Genomic DNA, 14,011 nt, shown 5'->3' on the forward strand with positions numbered 1-14,011 from the left:
CCTTAAAAACAGTCCAGTAAAATTGTAGAGGACAGTTTTGGCTGGCCTCCATCACCTTGTTTGTAGTAGTGTAACAATGGAGGTAATGGCCTAACTCCTTATAAACTTTTGCTAAGTTTATTGATTCCTCACACACTCTCATGCATGGTGAACTTTTGAGCCTAACACATGGATAGTTCTAATTGGCTGAACTAGAACACATGTCGGCAAACCTATCTCTAATATCATGAATAAAGTTGAGGTTCAATCCAAAAACCAATTGGCCAATCTATTGTGTCATAACAACACCTAAAAACAAATGGAACAAGCCTTAATTTTGCAAACTTGTATTTTTTTTTTAGTGAATTGGAGCAATGATTTATGAACTTTAGTCAAACTAGAGCTTTGGTCCTTGAACTAAAAAATTGTGGGTAGTGGCCTTGAACTTATTACAACGTGCAATGGTCTTTTTGGGTAACTATGTTAGAATTTTAGTCTATTTTTTCACCCTTTAAATCCTATATTTTAAATGAGACTTCTAACAATGTTACTCAAAAAGACTTGCTCCATATTGTGATAAGTTCATGGACCAATACTCATGAATTTGAGATTATCTAGATGCTATTAATAATGGTTCATGGATACTTTCTTATTGCTGTAATTTCTATTTGACTACCGTTACTGAATCCCTCTCTGCATTTCTCTGCATGTCTTACAGATTACCATAATCCAGGCTTTCAGTTGCAACAACTTTTGATTTATCTGGTGTTTGAATTAATGCAATTCCCAATCTGTCTTGAAGAAATTTAAAAAAAAATCTGGATGCATTAAAAGAGATAATAGTCAGTCATTAATTAGTCTGACTATATAAACAAAGTACTCTTCCTTTCTTCAGCCATGAAGTTTTTGAGCATTGAGCAATGGCAAAGAAAGGGGCTGTTGCGTTTTATTCTGTTTTCTCCATTTTTATTCTGAGCATGAGCTTATTATGCAAGGCCACCAATGAAGATAGAAAGGTGTGAATCATTTGTATAAGAAAACAATCTGCTTCAATTTTGCTTGATTACATTAATGCTCTTTCCTTTTAACTGATAAAAAAATTAAACGCGACAACAACGACGATGCAGGTCTATATTGTGTACATGGGTTCCCTTCCTGATGGAGATCCGGCGTACTCACCGTTGGCTCACCACCTTAGTATTCTACACAGTGTTGTTCAGGATGGGTAGTCTATCTAGATCTTTACCTTCTCATTTCGATTGTCGTTATAACTTATAAGCTAGTTTTCATGATCTCTCTCTCTCTCTCTCTCTCTCTCTCTCTCTCTCTCTCTCTCTGTGTCTCAGTTCTCCAGAAAATTTATTGGTAAGAAGTTACAAAAGGAGTTTCAATGGATTTGCTGCCAGACTGACCCACCAGGAAAGTGAGAAAATTGCGAGTGAGTGCTCTGAGATACTTGTTTTAGCATTTGAAAAGAATAATATGGTTTGATTTGAGAATTTATCATGCTATTTAACTGTGGATTGTAGACATGAAGGAAGTAGTCTCTGTCTTTCCAAGCCGAATGTTCCAACGTCAAACAACAAGATCTTGGGACTTTATGGGTTTAACTGAAATAGCCAGTCGAAATTCTTCCCAACTTCAGAGTGATGTTATCGTTGCTTTGTTTGACTCTGGAGTCTGGCCTGAATCTGAGAGCTTTAAAGATGAAGGTCTAGGTCCTGCTCCAAAGCATTGGAAAGGTGTTTGCGACGGCGGAAAAAATTTCACTTGCAATAAGTATGTTCTCTTATGTATCATCATTGGCATTTAGAATCTTTTGTAGGTACTTCGTTGTGCATCGGCAACTGATAGTTTCTTTCGGCTATTATTCTTGACAGAAAGAGTAAACAGATAGAAACAAAATTATTTGGGATTCAATCATGTCCAAGGGCACTACCAAATTTAAAGGCTGGGTTTGGTACATTAACTGTACTAAAACCCCCATAGCAATTACCATACCGAACGTTTGGTATAACAAAATTTGTTACCCTTACCATGCTAAAATACCAAATAATTCAGTTAACATGGTGTGGTATTGGCACTACCACTTTGGTGGGCTATTTTTGTAACTAATTTAAAAACTCTGGGGACTCCAAACTGTTTAAGTGTGTTTTTTTTTTTGGCTAACTAATTTTTAAAGGAATTAAAACAAAATAACAAGTTGAAGATTTCTTTTTATTTTTATTTTTATAATAATGGTTTTAGCTTTGTAGTTACGAAGTACTTATTTTGCAGCAAGCTCATTGGAGCTCGATATTACACATCAGAGACTGCAAGGGATGATATAGGTCATGGAACTCACACATCGTCCACAGTGGCAGGCAGTGCTGTTAAGGATGTAACCTTTTATGGACTAGCAAACGGCACTGCAAGAGGAGGCGTTCCTGCTGCGAGACTTGTTGCATATAAAGTCTGTGATCCATGCAGAGATCACAATATACTGGCTGCTTACGATGATGCTATTGCTGATGGAGTCAACATTATTTCTATTTCACTTGTATCCGACTGGATAACTTCGATTCATCAGGACGTTGTTGCAATTGGTGCTTTTCATGCAATGAAAAAAGGGATACTGGTTTCGCAGGCTGGAGGCAACTTGGGCCCAGTTTGTTGCTTCTGTGACCAGTGTAGCACCATGGATATTGACAGTGGCAGCAAGTAGCATTGATCGGCTTTTTGTGGACAAGGTTGTTATTGGCAATGGAAAGACAGTAGCTGTATGTCATCAACAACGTCCTGTATCCTCGAAATAAATATTTTAGTATATACTTGTCTATTTATTTATGATTTTCTGTTATATTTTTTAATTGTCTTCACTCTAACAGGGGGATGACTGGATTAACATGTTCACATTAAATGGAACAAGTTTTCCTCTGATACACGGAAAAGATGCTGCAACGAAAAATTGCACCGAAGATGATGCTAGGTGATTCGTGTGTCATTTCTTCTCAAATTAAAATGACGTAAATGAATTGTTAAGCAACTACTGACTTCTTGTTGCATGTCAGACAATGTGAAGAGGGTTGCCTGGTAGATGATTTAGTTAAGGGAAAGATAGTGGTATGCGATAACGTCACTGGAGTTATAGGGGCAAACACGGCTGGTGCGCTCGGTTCAATTTTATTTAATCCATTTGAAGTTAATATTGCCGTTATTCCCACATTAGCCTCAGCACCTTTAAAGAAAGAAGAGTATAATGTTGTCAGATCCTACATGAATTCCACCAGGTACAGATTCTTTTGGATACCGAACAAGCAACCTTCTTGTCATATTTGCTCTCTTTCAATGATTGAGTGCTTCTGTTATTTTATAGAGATCCTCAAGGAAACATACTTAAAAGTGAAGTCACAAAAGATCCTGCTGCACCTACAGTCCTGTTCTTCTCATCACGTGGACCTAATGGAATTTTACCCGATTTAGTCAAGGTATATGTTTTGTGTCACCTTCTGTTTTATATCATAAATATCTCATAAATTATAAATATAGTATTAAAAATTACAGTGTCCTAATGTGTTTCAGCCGGATATAAGTGCCCCGGGGTATGAAATTTTGGCTGCGTTTCCACCTGTTCTTCCTATCACCGACTTTCCGGATGATAAGAGGCGTGCAAAATACAATATAGCATCTGGTACCTCCATGGCTTGCCCCCACGCTGCAGGGGTAGCCGCATATGTTAAAGCATTCCACCCTGATTGGTCTGCTGCAGCTATCAAATCATCTATTATGACAACTGGTAATGTCTTCATAATTTCTTTTGCTTCATAATAAGTCTCATTTTGATTTCTTAACTATGGTATTAAATCCTTGATTATGCATGTAGCTTGGCCCATGAACGATACCGACAACGATGTTTCAAATGGTGCATTTGCTTATGGATCCGGACATATAAATCCTGTAAATGCTATTAATCCGGGGCTAGTCTATGATGCTTCTGAAGAAGATTACATAAAGTTGCTGTGCACAATCTATGATGAAGGCACAGTTAGAAAAATATCTGGAGATAACAGCACATGCCCAACTGCTAAAGGATTTGTAAAGGATCACAATTACCCTTCAATGGGAGCTCAAGTTGAAGTATTGAAACCTTTTTCGATTAATTTTCACAGAAGAGTTAAAAACGTTGGTCTCGCAAACTCCACTTACAAGGCCAAAATCTTCTCGGATTCGAAAGTGGATATCAAAGTAGTGCCTGAGGTTCTGTCATTCGACTGCTTGAATGAGGAGAAGGATTTTGATGTAACCGTTGTTGGAAGCGGTGTAAGAGATCAATCACAAGTATCTGGATCACTGGTTTGGTCAGATGGTATTTACAGTGTTAGAAGTCCAATTGTTGTTTATGCATATGTTCACAGCTAGGGATGATCAAAGGTGTCTGCATATGTTCAGAACATGGTACATGAGTAATAATAAAGATTTAGATTTTTAATGGGTTTTGAGGAATAAAAAGCAATGAAATTCCATTTCTTATCTTCCTTTTTTTTTTCTTTTTTTTTTTTCTTTTTTTTTTTTTTTTTTTACTTTTTTCTATTAATTAAAACTAGCTCAAAATTAAGAAATAAGAAGAGAGTGACATTAACAATCAAACTACAAGTATTTTGGATCTGTTTAACACAACTATATTTCCCTTTGCGAAATATAAATAGGTTTTGCAATTTTTTTTTTTCGATACAAACCATATTAGGGAGGGGGGATTTGGCATCCTCCTCCCTATTCTTGGATTAAGGTGAACACAGACAGTCTTGCTAAGGGTAATCTAGGTATAGCAGTGTCTGGTGGGGTCCTCCAAGGTTCTTCAGGTTATTTTCTTGGTAACTTTTTTTCCAGGGTTTTGGACACCACGTACTTCTTTCTAGGGATGTGATATCTACACATAATTTTTTACTTTTCATACACTTTTTTAATTTTCGGTCATCGAATCGAATGAATTGAAAAGATTAAATGACAAAAATTAACAAGAGATGTGTGAGAAGTAAAAATAGATGTGTGGATAGCACACCATTTCTTTCTATGCAGAGCTTAATGCTGTCATCCTCGCTGTTGAGTTGGCATGTGCACAGAGTTGGAAAAATCTGTGGCTTCGAAGTGATTCTTCCAACATGATTGCTTGTTTTGTTTCTAGGTTTTCCAACACCCCCCCCTTTCTCCCCCTCTCTCTCTCTCTCTCTCTCTCTGTGTGGCTGCTACAGATTCGCTGAAAAAATTGTCTTTCTCTTCTACAGAAAATGGATTTTCGTTTGCTCTCATATTTCTCAGGAAGGGAAAGTTATTGCTGGCCGATTAGCTAACATAGGGCTACTCCCCTCGACAATCGTTTGGCATCGCACACCGCCCTTGCCAATTATTCCATGTCTGTGGTCATATTTTTTAGGAATCCCGGCTTACAATTTTGTATCAACTTCTTGATTTATGGTTTTGTTTTCCTAATCATTTGCTTTTGGTGTTTTGCACTACAGGTTCTTACCTATTAGTTAGGCTTTGTTTGAGAGGGGGTTAGGTTATTCCCCCATGCTTGTATGTTTTGTTTCTTTTCAAGAGTGTGGTTAAGTTTATGCCCCCCACTCTTCGTTTGTTCTTTTCTATCTTTGATGAGGGGTAAAATTTATATCCCCTACTAGGTGTAACTTTTATTTTATTTTATTTTTTTGATATTTCAATGAAATCATCCTGGTACCGTCGAAGTTTTAAATAAATAAAAAAAAGGAAAGGAGGATTTGAACACAAAATGTGAGAGTGCAAGGATAAACACGGTTAAACACTTGTTTAGTAATGGTACAGGCTCATTCAAACCACCTCATTTTTTAGATTTGTTGCTTTAAAGTGTCGTGAAAATTCCTCCAAAAAGAATGATGAAACTATACATAAATTGAGAAAAAGAAAATTCCCATACAAAAAATATGGCATACTTGTTTGGGCCATAAATAAAAATAAGGCCCATTATGAGGTCTATCCATTTTTATATACTCAAAAGTCGTATGACTTTGACCCACCAACTTTGAAGCACAAAATCAGAGCTTGGACGATTATCTCATTTTACTCTAAAACTTACTAAAACTTTATTGCTTTTTTACATTTCCAGTCAATTTACATTACAAGTTATGTAGCTTGGTCTAGATTTTACTTATGTGAACGTTTATAATCTAGACTTCATCTGAAATAGTTACAAGTAGCTCGGTCTAGATTTTACTTTTGTGAACATTTATAATCTTCACTTTGTCTGAAATAATTACACTTTGTTTCTTGTTTTAGTTTCTATTTCACTTTTATTTACTTTATAGGCAAGCATACACGAAGTTACACTAAATTTTAAGTCCTCGTTCGCTTGAGGCACATAAAATAACTTAATTGAATCAACATCCCACTCGATGCATAATTATTTGGTTCAGAAATCATATTAACACACACTCAAACACAAGCACTTTTTGTAGGCAGCCTCAAACAATGGAACGTCTACTCTCTCTTTCTCTCGAGCCATCTTTTGGCATTGAGACAAAAAGCTACACTCAGGACAAATACGTGTTGAACCCAGTCTAGACTCCGTTCGAGTTTTGACACCGAAATTAATGCTTATTTTTCAGCAAGCTCATTGGAGCTCGACATTATGGATCCGAGTCTGCAAGGAATGAAATCGGTCATGGAACTCACACTGCCTCAACTGTGGCAGGCAATGCTGTTAAGGATGTAAATTTTTATGGACTAGCAAACGGTACTGCAAGAGGAGGCGTTCCTGCTGCAAAAATTGCAGCATATCAAGTCTGTATTCCACGCTGCCAAACACTTTACTGGCTGCTTTTGATGATGCTATTGCTGATGGAGTTAACATCATTACAATTTCACTTGGACAATTAGATCCGATTGATTTGGATGAGGATGCCATTGCAATTGGTGCTTTTCATGCAATGAAGAAAGGGATACTGACTTCACAGGCTGCAGGCAATTTAGGTCTTGGTATTGCCTCTGTGTCAAGTGTAGCACCATGGATATTGACAGTTGCGGCAAGTAACACAGATCGCTACTTTGTTGACAAGATTGTTCTTGCAAGTGGAACGACCCTTGTTGTACGTCTCTTCAACTTCCTTTATCCTCAGAAATTAATTCATTTAGTGTACTTCTTAATCTATTCAGAATTCCGATTTTATTTTAGTGCGTTTTACTCATCTTATAAAACAGGGTAATTCAATTAACACTTTCGTATTAAATGGAACAAGTTTTCCTCTGATATATGGAAAAGATGCTGGAACGAAAAATTGCACTGCAGAAGATGCACGGTAATTCTTATGTCCGTTTCTTTTTAATTGCAGAAATTATAACCTGAATTGTTAACATAAAATTGCTTTACAGAAATTGTGAAGAAGGATGCTTGGATAGTGATTTGGTTAAGGGAACGATAGTGGTATGCGATGAGATACAAGGAGATAGAGCGGCATACAAATCTGGAGCACTTGGTTCAGTTACACTTAATGAAGTTGGATATAATGTTTCTCCTGTTCCCTTATTGGCCTCAACAACGTTAATGAAGGAAGAGTATAATTTGGTCAGGTCCTACATGAACTCCACCAGGTATAGATTCTTTCGATACTCGTAAGGGGATTGTCTCAATAAATTCTCTCTTTAAGTTTACTTATGCTTGTGTTATTTATAGAGATCCTCAAGCAAACATATTTAAAAGTGAAGTCGTAAAGGAACCTGATGCACCTACAGTTGCTTACTTCTCTTCGCGTGGACCGAATCTAATTTTACCTGATATAATTAAGGTAATGTTTCAAGCCACCTTTCATTATCTGTCATAAAATTTCAGTGCTGCATGTGGTAATAACAATTACATTCCGCTATGGTTTCAGCCAGATATAACTGCCCCAGGGGTAGATATCTTGGCTGCGTATCCACCAGAACTCCCTATTACAGTCCCACAAGACAAGAGGCGTGCAAACTATAATATACTATACGGAACCTCCATGTCTTGCCCCCACGCTGCTGGTGCAGCTGCATATGTTAAAGCATTCCACCCTGAATGGTATCCGGCGGCCATCAAATCATCTCTTCTGACTACCGGTATTGTCCGCATAACAGCTGCTAATTGATTAGTCACACACTTTCATTCGCTAACTTTTTTCGTCTCATGTAGCCTGGTCCATGAACCATACCAACAACAACATTTCTACTGGTGCATTTGCTATAAACGCGGGGCTCGTGTATGAAGCTTCTGAAGAAGATTACATAAACTTGTTATGCACAATCTATGATGAAGGCAAAGTCAGACAAATATCAGGAGATAAAAACAGCACATGCCCTATAGGTTCTGCTAAAGGATCCGCAAAAGATCACAATTACCCTTCAATGGGAGCTAAAGTTGAACCATCCAAACCCTTTTCAGTTAATTTTTATAGAAGGGTTAAAAATGTAGGCCTTGTAAACTCCACTTACAGTGGTCAAAATCTTATTGAATTCGAAAGTAGATATCAAAGTAGTGCCTGAAGTTCTTTCGTTCAAGTCCTTAAATGAGGAGACAGATCAATCACAAGTATCTGGATCACTAGTTTGGTCTGACGGGGTTCACAGTGTTAGAAGTCCGATTGTTGTGTATGCATATATTCAAATTAAGCAACAGAACATGGTTGCATGAGCAATGATATATTTACATTTTGAAAGGGTTTTAGATGAATGGAAATAAAAGAAACTAAATTTACTGAAGTCCGTTTGCATTTTTTTCCCTTTTTCGCTCAACAATCAACCATCACCGTAAAAAATTGAAAGTAACTGCATAACACAATTAATATTTTTCAAGGCCACCGAAGTTAATGGTCTGAAAGTATCCCAAAATGTTACATTTTCCTCTTCATAATCATTATATATGACGATTTGTTCATCCTCGATATAATATATTCTTGTAGAATCCAATGTTGAGAGCACAAAAAATGAAGAAAAGAAAAATGGGTGTCTAAGGTAATAAAATGGACCATCAAATATAAGAGAAATTGGCTGCGAACATCAAGGACTTCGGCATACTACTGCCGAACATTTTATGTAGGTTGGTTTGATGGTACGCTCGCACTGTTAGGGAATTGGATCCGCTCTGGACCTTAGTGTCGAGAGCTTAAGGATCAATTCATCTGGGCCACTGATTGGTGTGTAAAAGAAATCAAAGACGTTAGTTTTGTGTGGTGGGCCAAAAAAATGAGTTAATGAGAACCATTTGATTGAATTTATGTGACTCAGATGAATTGATCCCCAGGCTCTGGACTCCAATTCCCAGTGTTAGAAGTCCAATTGCTGTATACACTCAACCCCTAAACGAAACCGTTTAGGTTATAGCCCAAGTGGCGAATGAATTTGGACTATTGAGTTCACATTGGAATAGGCATAGACTTTAATTCTCTCCAACGTAATAAAAACAATTTTTGGGCATGAGTAATAAAATTGATATTTATTTTTTTGTAAATAGACAAAAGTAACCCTATCGAATTTTTATTTTTATTTTTTTTAATAAACAATATTATCTAAATTAAATGGACAGGAGAATGAGGCTAAGTCTCACACTGGTTAGCTATAATAATATAGTTCAAATTTGTATTTGAGGAGAATCTAATATAAGACATCTCAATTAAAAGTGAAAATGTATATTACTAGATCGTAGTCCTAAGTGGCAAAGTAAACCTATCGGTTTTATCAAATAAAAGTAACCCTATACTGTTTCTAGCTAATAACACCATTAATTTGGGGGAGCGATGATAATATCAAAAGTTCAAAACTTTCTCACTACAAGGTTTCAACCCTTCCTCCTTTGATCATTGTTTCTTCACATGTATTTCAATGTTGAAATAGGGCTTATGGCGTGAGAACTGAGAAGAGTGGATGCTGGAGGGAAACTGTGAAAATGTTGCAACGTGGACACGATGCATGCAAATCTGGGTTATATATTCGTGTCATTTCCGAGTTGTCACCCTTAAGTGTAATCTTAAGTTCACCTTACAGCAAACTTCCAGAAAATAAACAGCCAAACTTGAATCATCATTCATTCTGTTTACATTTATAGAGAAGGTAAATAGATTTTTATGAATTCAAAGTTGTTGTTTAAGGCATAAAATTGTGTAATTTAGCTGTAAATATTGCCCAACATGCATATATAATTCAGGAAATAACTTTTGGATGTTTCCTGGTGACGAAGAGATACTGCACCCTGTAGTCCCATTGTATAAAGTCCTCTATCTTCACCTTGCCCACAAGGTGTTTGAGAAAATGACAATGGCTGGGCATGGACTTGGAGCTCTTCGGTTTTATCATGCTTTCCCCATTCTCCTCCTCACTCTGAGTTTAATTTGCACAGCAACTTGTGATGATAGAAAGGTATGAAGAGTTATATTAGCTGCAAAACAATAGTTTTCTCTTTTGCTTGATGACTCGTTAGATTATGAGGCGATACAATCTGCCATGGATTTCAGCTGTGCTAGTGCTTGATTGTGAATACAATGATGATGGGTGATGCAGGTCTACATCGTGTACTTGGGGTCGCTTCCTGGTCTCGAGTACTCACCATTGTTGTCTCAACATCTTAGTATTCTAGAGAGAGTTGTCCAGGGAAGGTATGTAATTTATGTATGTAGTTTTCTTTTTATGTTTTCATTTAAGTCATAAGGTGATCTTTAATTCGTGTTTCTCTCCTCCGCAGCAATTCTGCTGAAAGTTTATTGGTAAGGAGTTACAAGAGGAGTTTCAATGGATTTGCTGCCTATCTAACTGACCAGGAAAGGGAAAAACTTGCTAGTGAGTACTCAGAGACACTTTCTTATCTATATGCCATTAGAAAGGAGTAATACTTTTTTGGTTTGAGAATTTATTAAGTAATTGGACTGCACATTTCAGATATGAAGGGAGTGGTCTCTGTCTTTCCAAGCAGAGAATTGCAACTTCAAACAACAAGATCTTGGGACTTTATGGGGCTCAGTGAGAAATTCAATGGAAGTTCCTCTGTTGAGAGTGATGCTGTTGTTGGTATGATCGACAGTGGAATTTGGCCAGAGTCCTGAAAGCTTTAAAGATGAAGGTTTTGGTCCTCCTCCGAGAAAATGGAAAGGTGCTTGTGAAGGTGGCAAAAATTTCACTTGCAACAAGTATGCTCCCTCAATATTCATCAGTTTATTTTATTTATTTATTTTTTTTATAGTAGTTGCTAACTTGCAGTACTAACATTCCTTATGTAAGTTGTTGCGAAAAAACCTAGAAAAAATCATGTAGCAAAACTAACCAATAAATAAGAAAAGAGAGGACGGGAGATTAACATAAATAATCCACCAAAAAAAATCACAATTATTCTTCAACTGCAGAATTCTCTACCACAAATGCTCACAATCTAGCTCGCGGCTCAAATTATCACTCAAGGAACCTCACACTATTTTCCAATTTTGCACTCTTCGCTCCAACATTCTTTAAGAAAACTATCAGTTCAAGACACTCTTGAACCTCTTTTTGGCAACTATGCTTTCTAAACTCTTGGTGTTGACACTCTTTGACATACATACTTTTGGTATTTCAAGATTTCTTAATGCTCCTATAAACTTCCACAATTGTACTATTTGTGTGAAAGCTTGAAAATTTAAGGCTTTGGGTCCAGACTGCCAAATCATATTAACCAAATTGATATACAAATTGTTTTCGAGTAGGATAAAAACCTATTAAGTAATCCGCTTTTTTTTCATATCTTATAATGGTTCCTTTTGCAGCAAACTCATTGGGGCACGATATTACATAACAGACTCTGCAAGGGATGAATGGGGTCATGGAACCCACACCGCCTCAACAACAGAAGGGAACACTGTAAAGGATGTAAGCTTTTGTGGACTAGCAGAAGGTACTGCAAGAGGAGGCGTTCCTGCTGCAACAATTGCAGTATACAAAGTATGCTCCCTGGCACAATCGTGCAGTGCACATAATACGTTGGCTGCTTTTGACGATGCTATTGCTGATGGAGTCGACATTATTTCAATTTCAATTACTTTTTCTTCTATAAAAGATTTTGATGAGGATCCTATTGCAATTGGTGCTTTTCATGCGATGGAGAAAGGGATACTGACATCAAATGCTGCGGGTAATAATGGTCCTTCGGGTGCTACTGTTTCAAGTGTAGCACCATGGATGCTTACAGTTGCAGCAAGTAGCATGGATCGTCGGATCATTGACAAAGTTGTTCTAGGAAATGGACGGACGCTAGTTGTATGTATCATTGCCTTCCTCTATCTTTTACCAATAAGCTTATATATATCTTATTTTTTGTTGTATTGTTTTCAACGGTATTTACACAAACAGGGGAATTCTGTGAACACTTTCACATTAAATGGAACAAGTTTTCCCCTGGTTCATGGAAAGGATGCTTCAAGTAATTGCACGGAACAAGACGCCAGGTAACTCTTGTACATTTTAACTTTAAAAATTATAGTAATTAATAAGATACTTCAGTACTGATTTGTTGCATTGCAGAAATTGTGAACTAGGTTGTCTGGACAGTACATTAGTGAAGGAAAAGATTGTGCTATTTGATCGATACACTACTGGAGTTACGGAGGCATACAAAGTTGGTGCACTAGGTTCGGTTTTACCCAATTATTTCAACATTGATGATGCTTCTAATGTTCTCCCGTTAGCTGCAACAACTTTAAACAGTGAAGAATATAATGTGGTCATCTCCTACATGAACTCCAACAGGTATAGATTATTTCTCATACTGACAAGGCAAGAATTTCTCGTGATAATTTTCTTCACTAAATGATCGAATGCCTCTCATGTAGAGATCCCCGAGCAAACGTATTAAAAAGTGAAGTCATAAAAGATCTTGTTGCACCTGTTGTCGCCTCCTTCTCTGCACATGGACCGAATCTAATTTTGCCTGATATTATCAAGGTATATGTTAATTTACTGTCACCTACAGTTATCCTTCATGTTTGTGGAGATTATAATAACATTTATGATCCAATGTGTTTCAGCCAGATTTAAGTGCCCCAGGAGTAGAAATTTTGGCTGCCTATTCACCTAATGCTTCTATCTCAATTCCGGAAGACATAAGGCGCGTTAAATGTACTATACTATCTGGAACTTCCATGTCTTGCCCTCATGCTGCTGGTGTAGCTGCATACGTTAAAACATTCCACCCTGATTGGTCTCCCGCAGCCATCAAATCCTCTCTTATGACTACCGGTATGGTTTTCGTGCGAAGTTATTTCTTGATCAGTGTCATTTTGAATTTTTAGAAGTATGATACTAAAATATATTTCTATGCTCGTAGCTTGGCTCGAATGATACAAACAGCAGCATTTCGGATGGTGAATTTGCTTTTGGTTCTGGACATATCGATCCTGTAAAAGCAATAGACCCGGAGCTTGTGTATGAAGCATCTAAAGAAGATTACATAAAGTTGCTATGCACTAGATATGATGAAGGCACGGTTAGACTTATATAAGGAGATAACAGCAGTTGCCCTACAGGTCCTGAAAAAGGGTCACTGGTGGAACTTAATTACCCTTCGATGGGAGCTAAAGTAGCAGCGATGGAACTTTTTACGGTTAAATTCCATAGACGAGTTAAAAATGTAGGCCTTGCAAACTCAACTTACAATTCCAAAATCTCACCAAATGCCAAAGTAGATATCAAAGTGGCGCCGGAAGTTCTTTCCTTCAAGTCCCTGAATGAGGAGCAGACCTTTGATGTCACCGTTGTTGGGAGCAGTTTGCAATTCGAATCACAAGTGTCTGCGGCCCTTGTTTGGTCTGATGGTACCGTTAGAAGTGCGATTGTTGTATACACAGAACCTAGAACATGAGTATTGATGAGACTTACATTTTCAAATGGTCTACAATAATAAAAGAATTTTAGTTCAAAGTTTAATGGCAGCATACATATACCTAATGTCAGTTTGCTTTCCTTTCCTTGACAAGGCATTGTTCTTGGACATGTTATTTCAGTATCTTTGTTAGTTCATTTCTTTCATAATAAAACTTGATAGCAT

General features: G+C 37.2%; 1 protein-coding gene and 2 pseudogenes across 1 annotated transcript; all 3 read left to right on the plus strand.

Annotated features, from left to right (window-relative positions):
* Positions 1-987: 987 nt before the first annotated feature.
* On the plus strand, positions 988-4,488 carry LOC103954329 (subtilisin-like protease SBT4.4). The gene is given in 10 exon segments (XM_048569607.1): positions 988-1,204; positions 1,326-1,417; positions 1,509-1,758; positions 2,257-2,632; positions 2,634-2,738; positions 2,847-2,947; positions 3,030-3,248; positions 3,335-3,446; positions 3,541-3,754; positions 3,842-4,488. Coding segments are annotated over 10 exon segments (2,109 nt in total). The 5' UTR covers positions 988-1,100; the 3' UTR covers positions 4,378-4,488.
* Positions 4,489-5,957: 1,469 nt separating this feature from the next.
* LOC103954328 lies at positions 5,958-8,666 on the plus strand (annotated as a pseudogene).
* An 830-nt stretch (positions 8,667-9,496) lies between these two features.
* Positions 9,497-13,840, plus strand: LOC103954250 (annotated as a pseudogene).
* The last annotated feature ends 171 nt before the right edge of the window (positions 13,841-14,011 follow it).

Source organism: the organism of the source record quoted next, unplaced genomic scaffold, assembly GCF_019419815.1.
Source record: "Pyrus x bretschneideri cultivar Hongxiangsu unplaced genomic scaffold, Pyrus_bretschneideri_v1 Contig5, whole genome shotgun sequence".
NCBI lineage: Eukaryota > Viridiplantae > Streptophyta > Magnoliopsida > Rosales > Rosaceae > Pyrus > Pyrus x bretschneideri.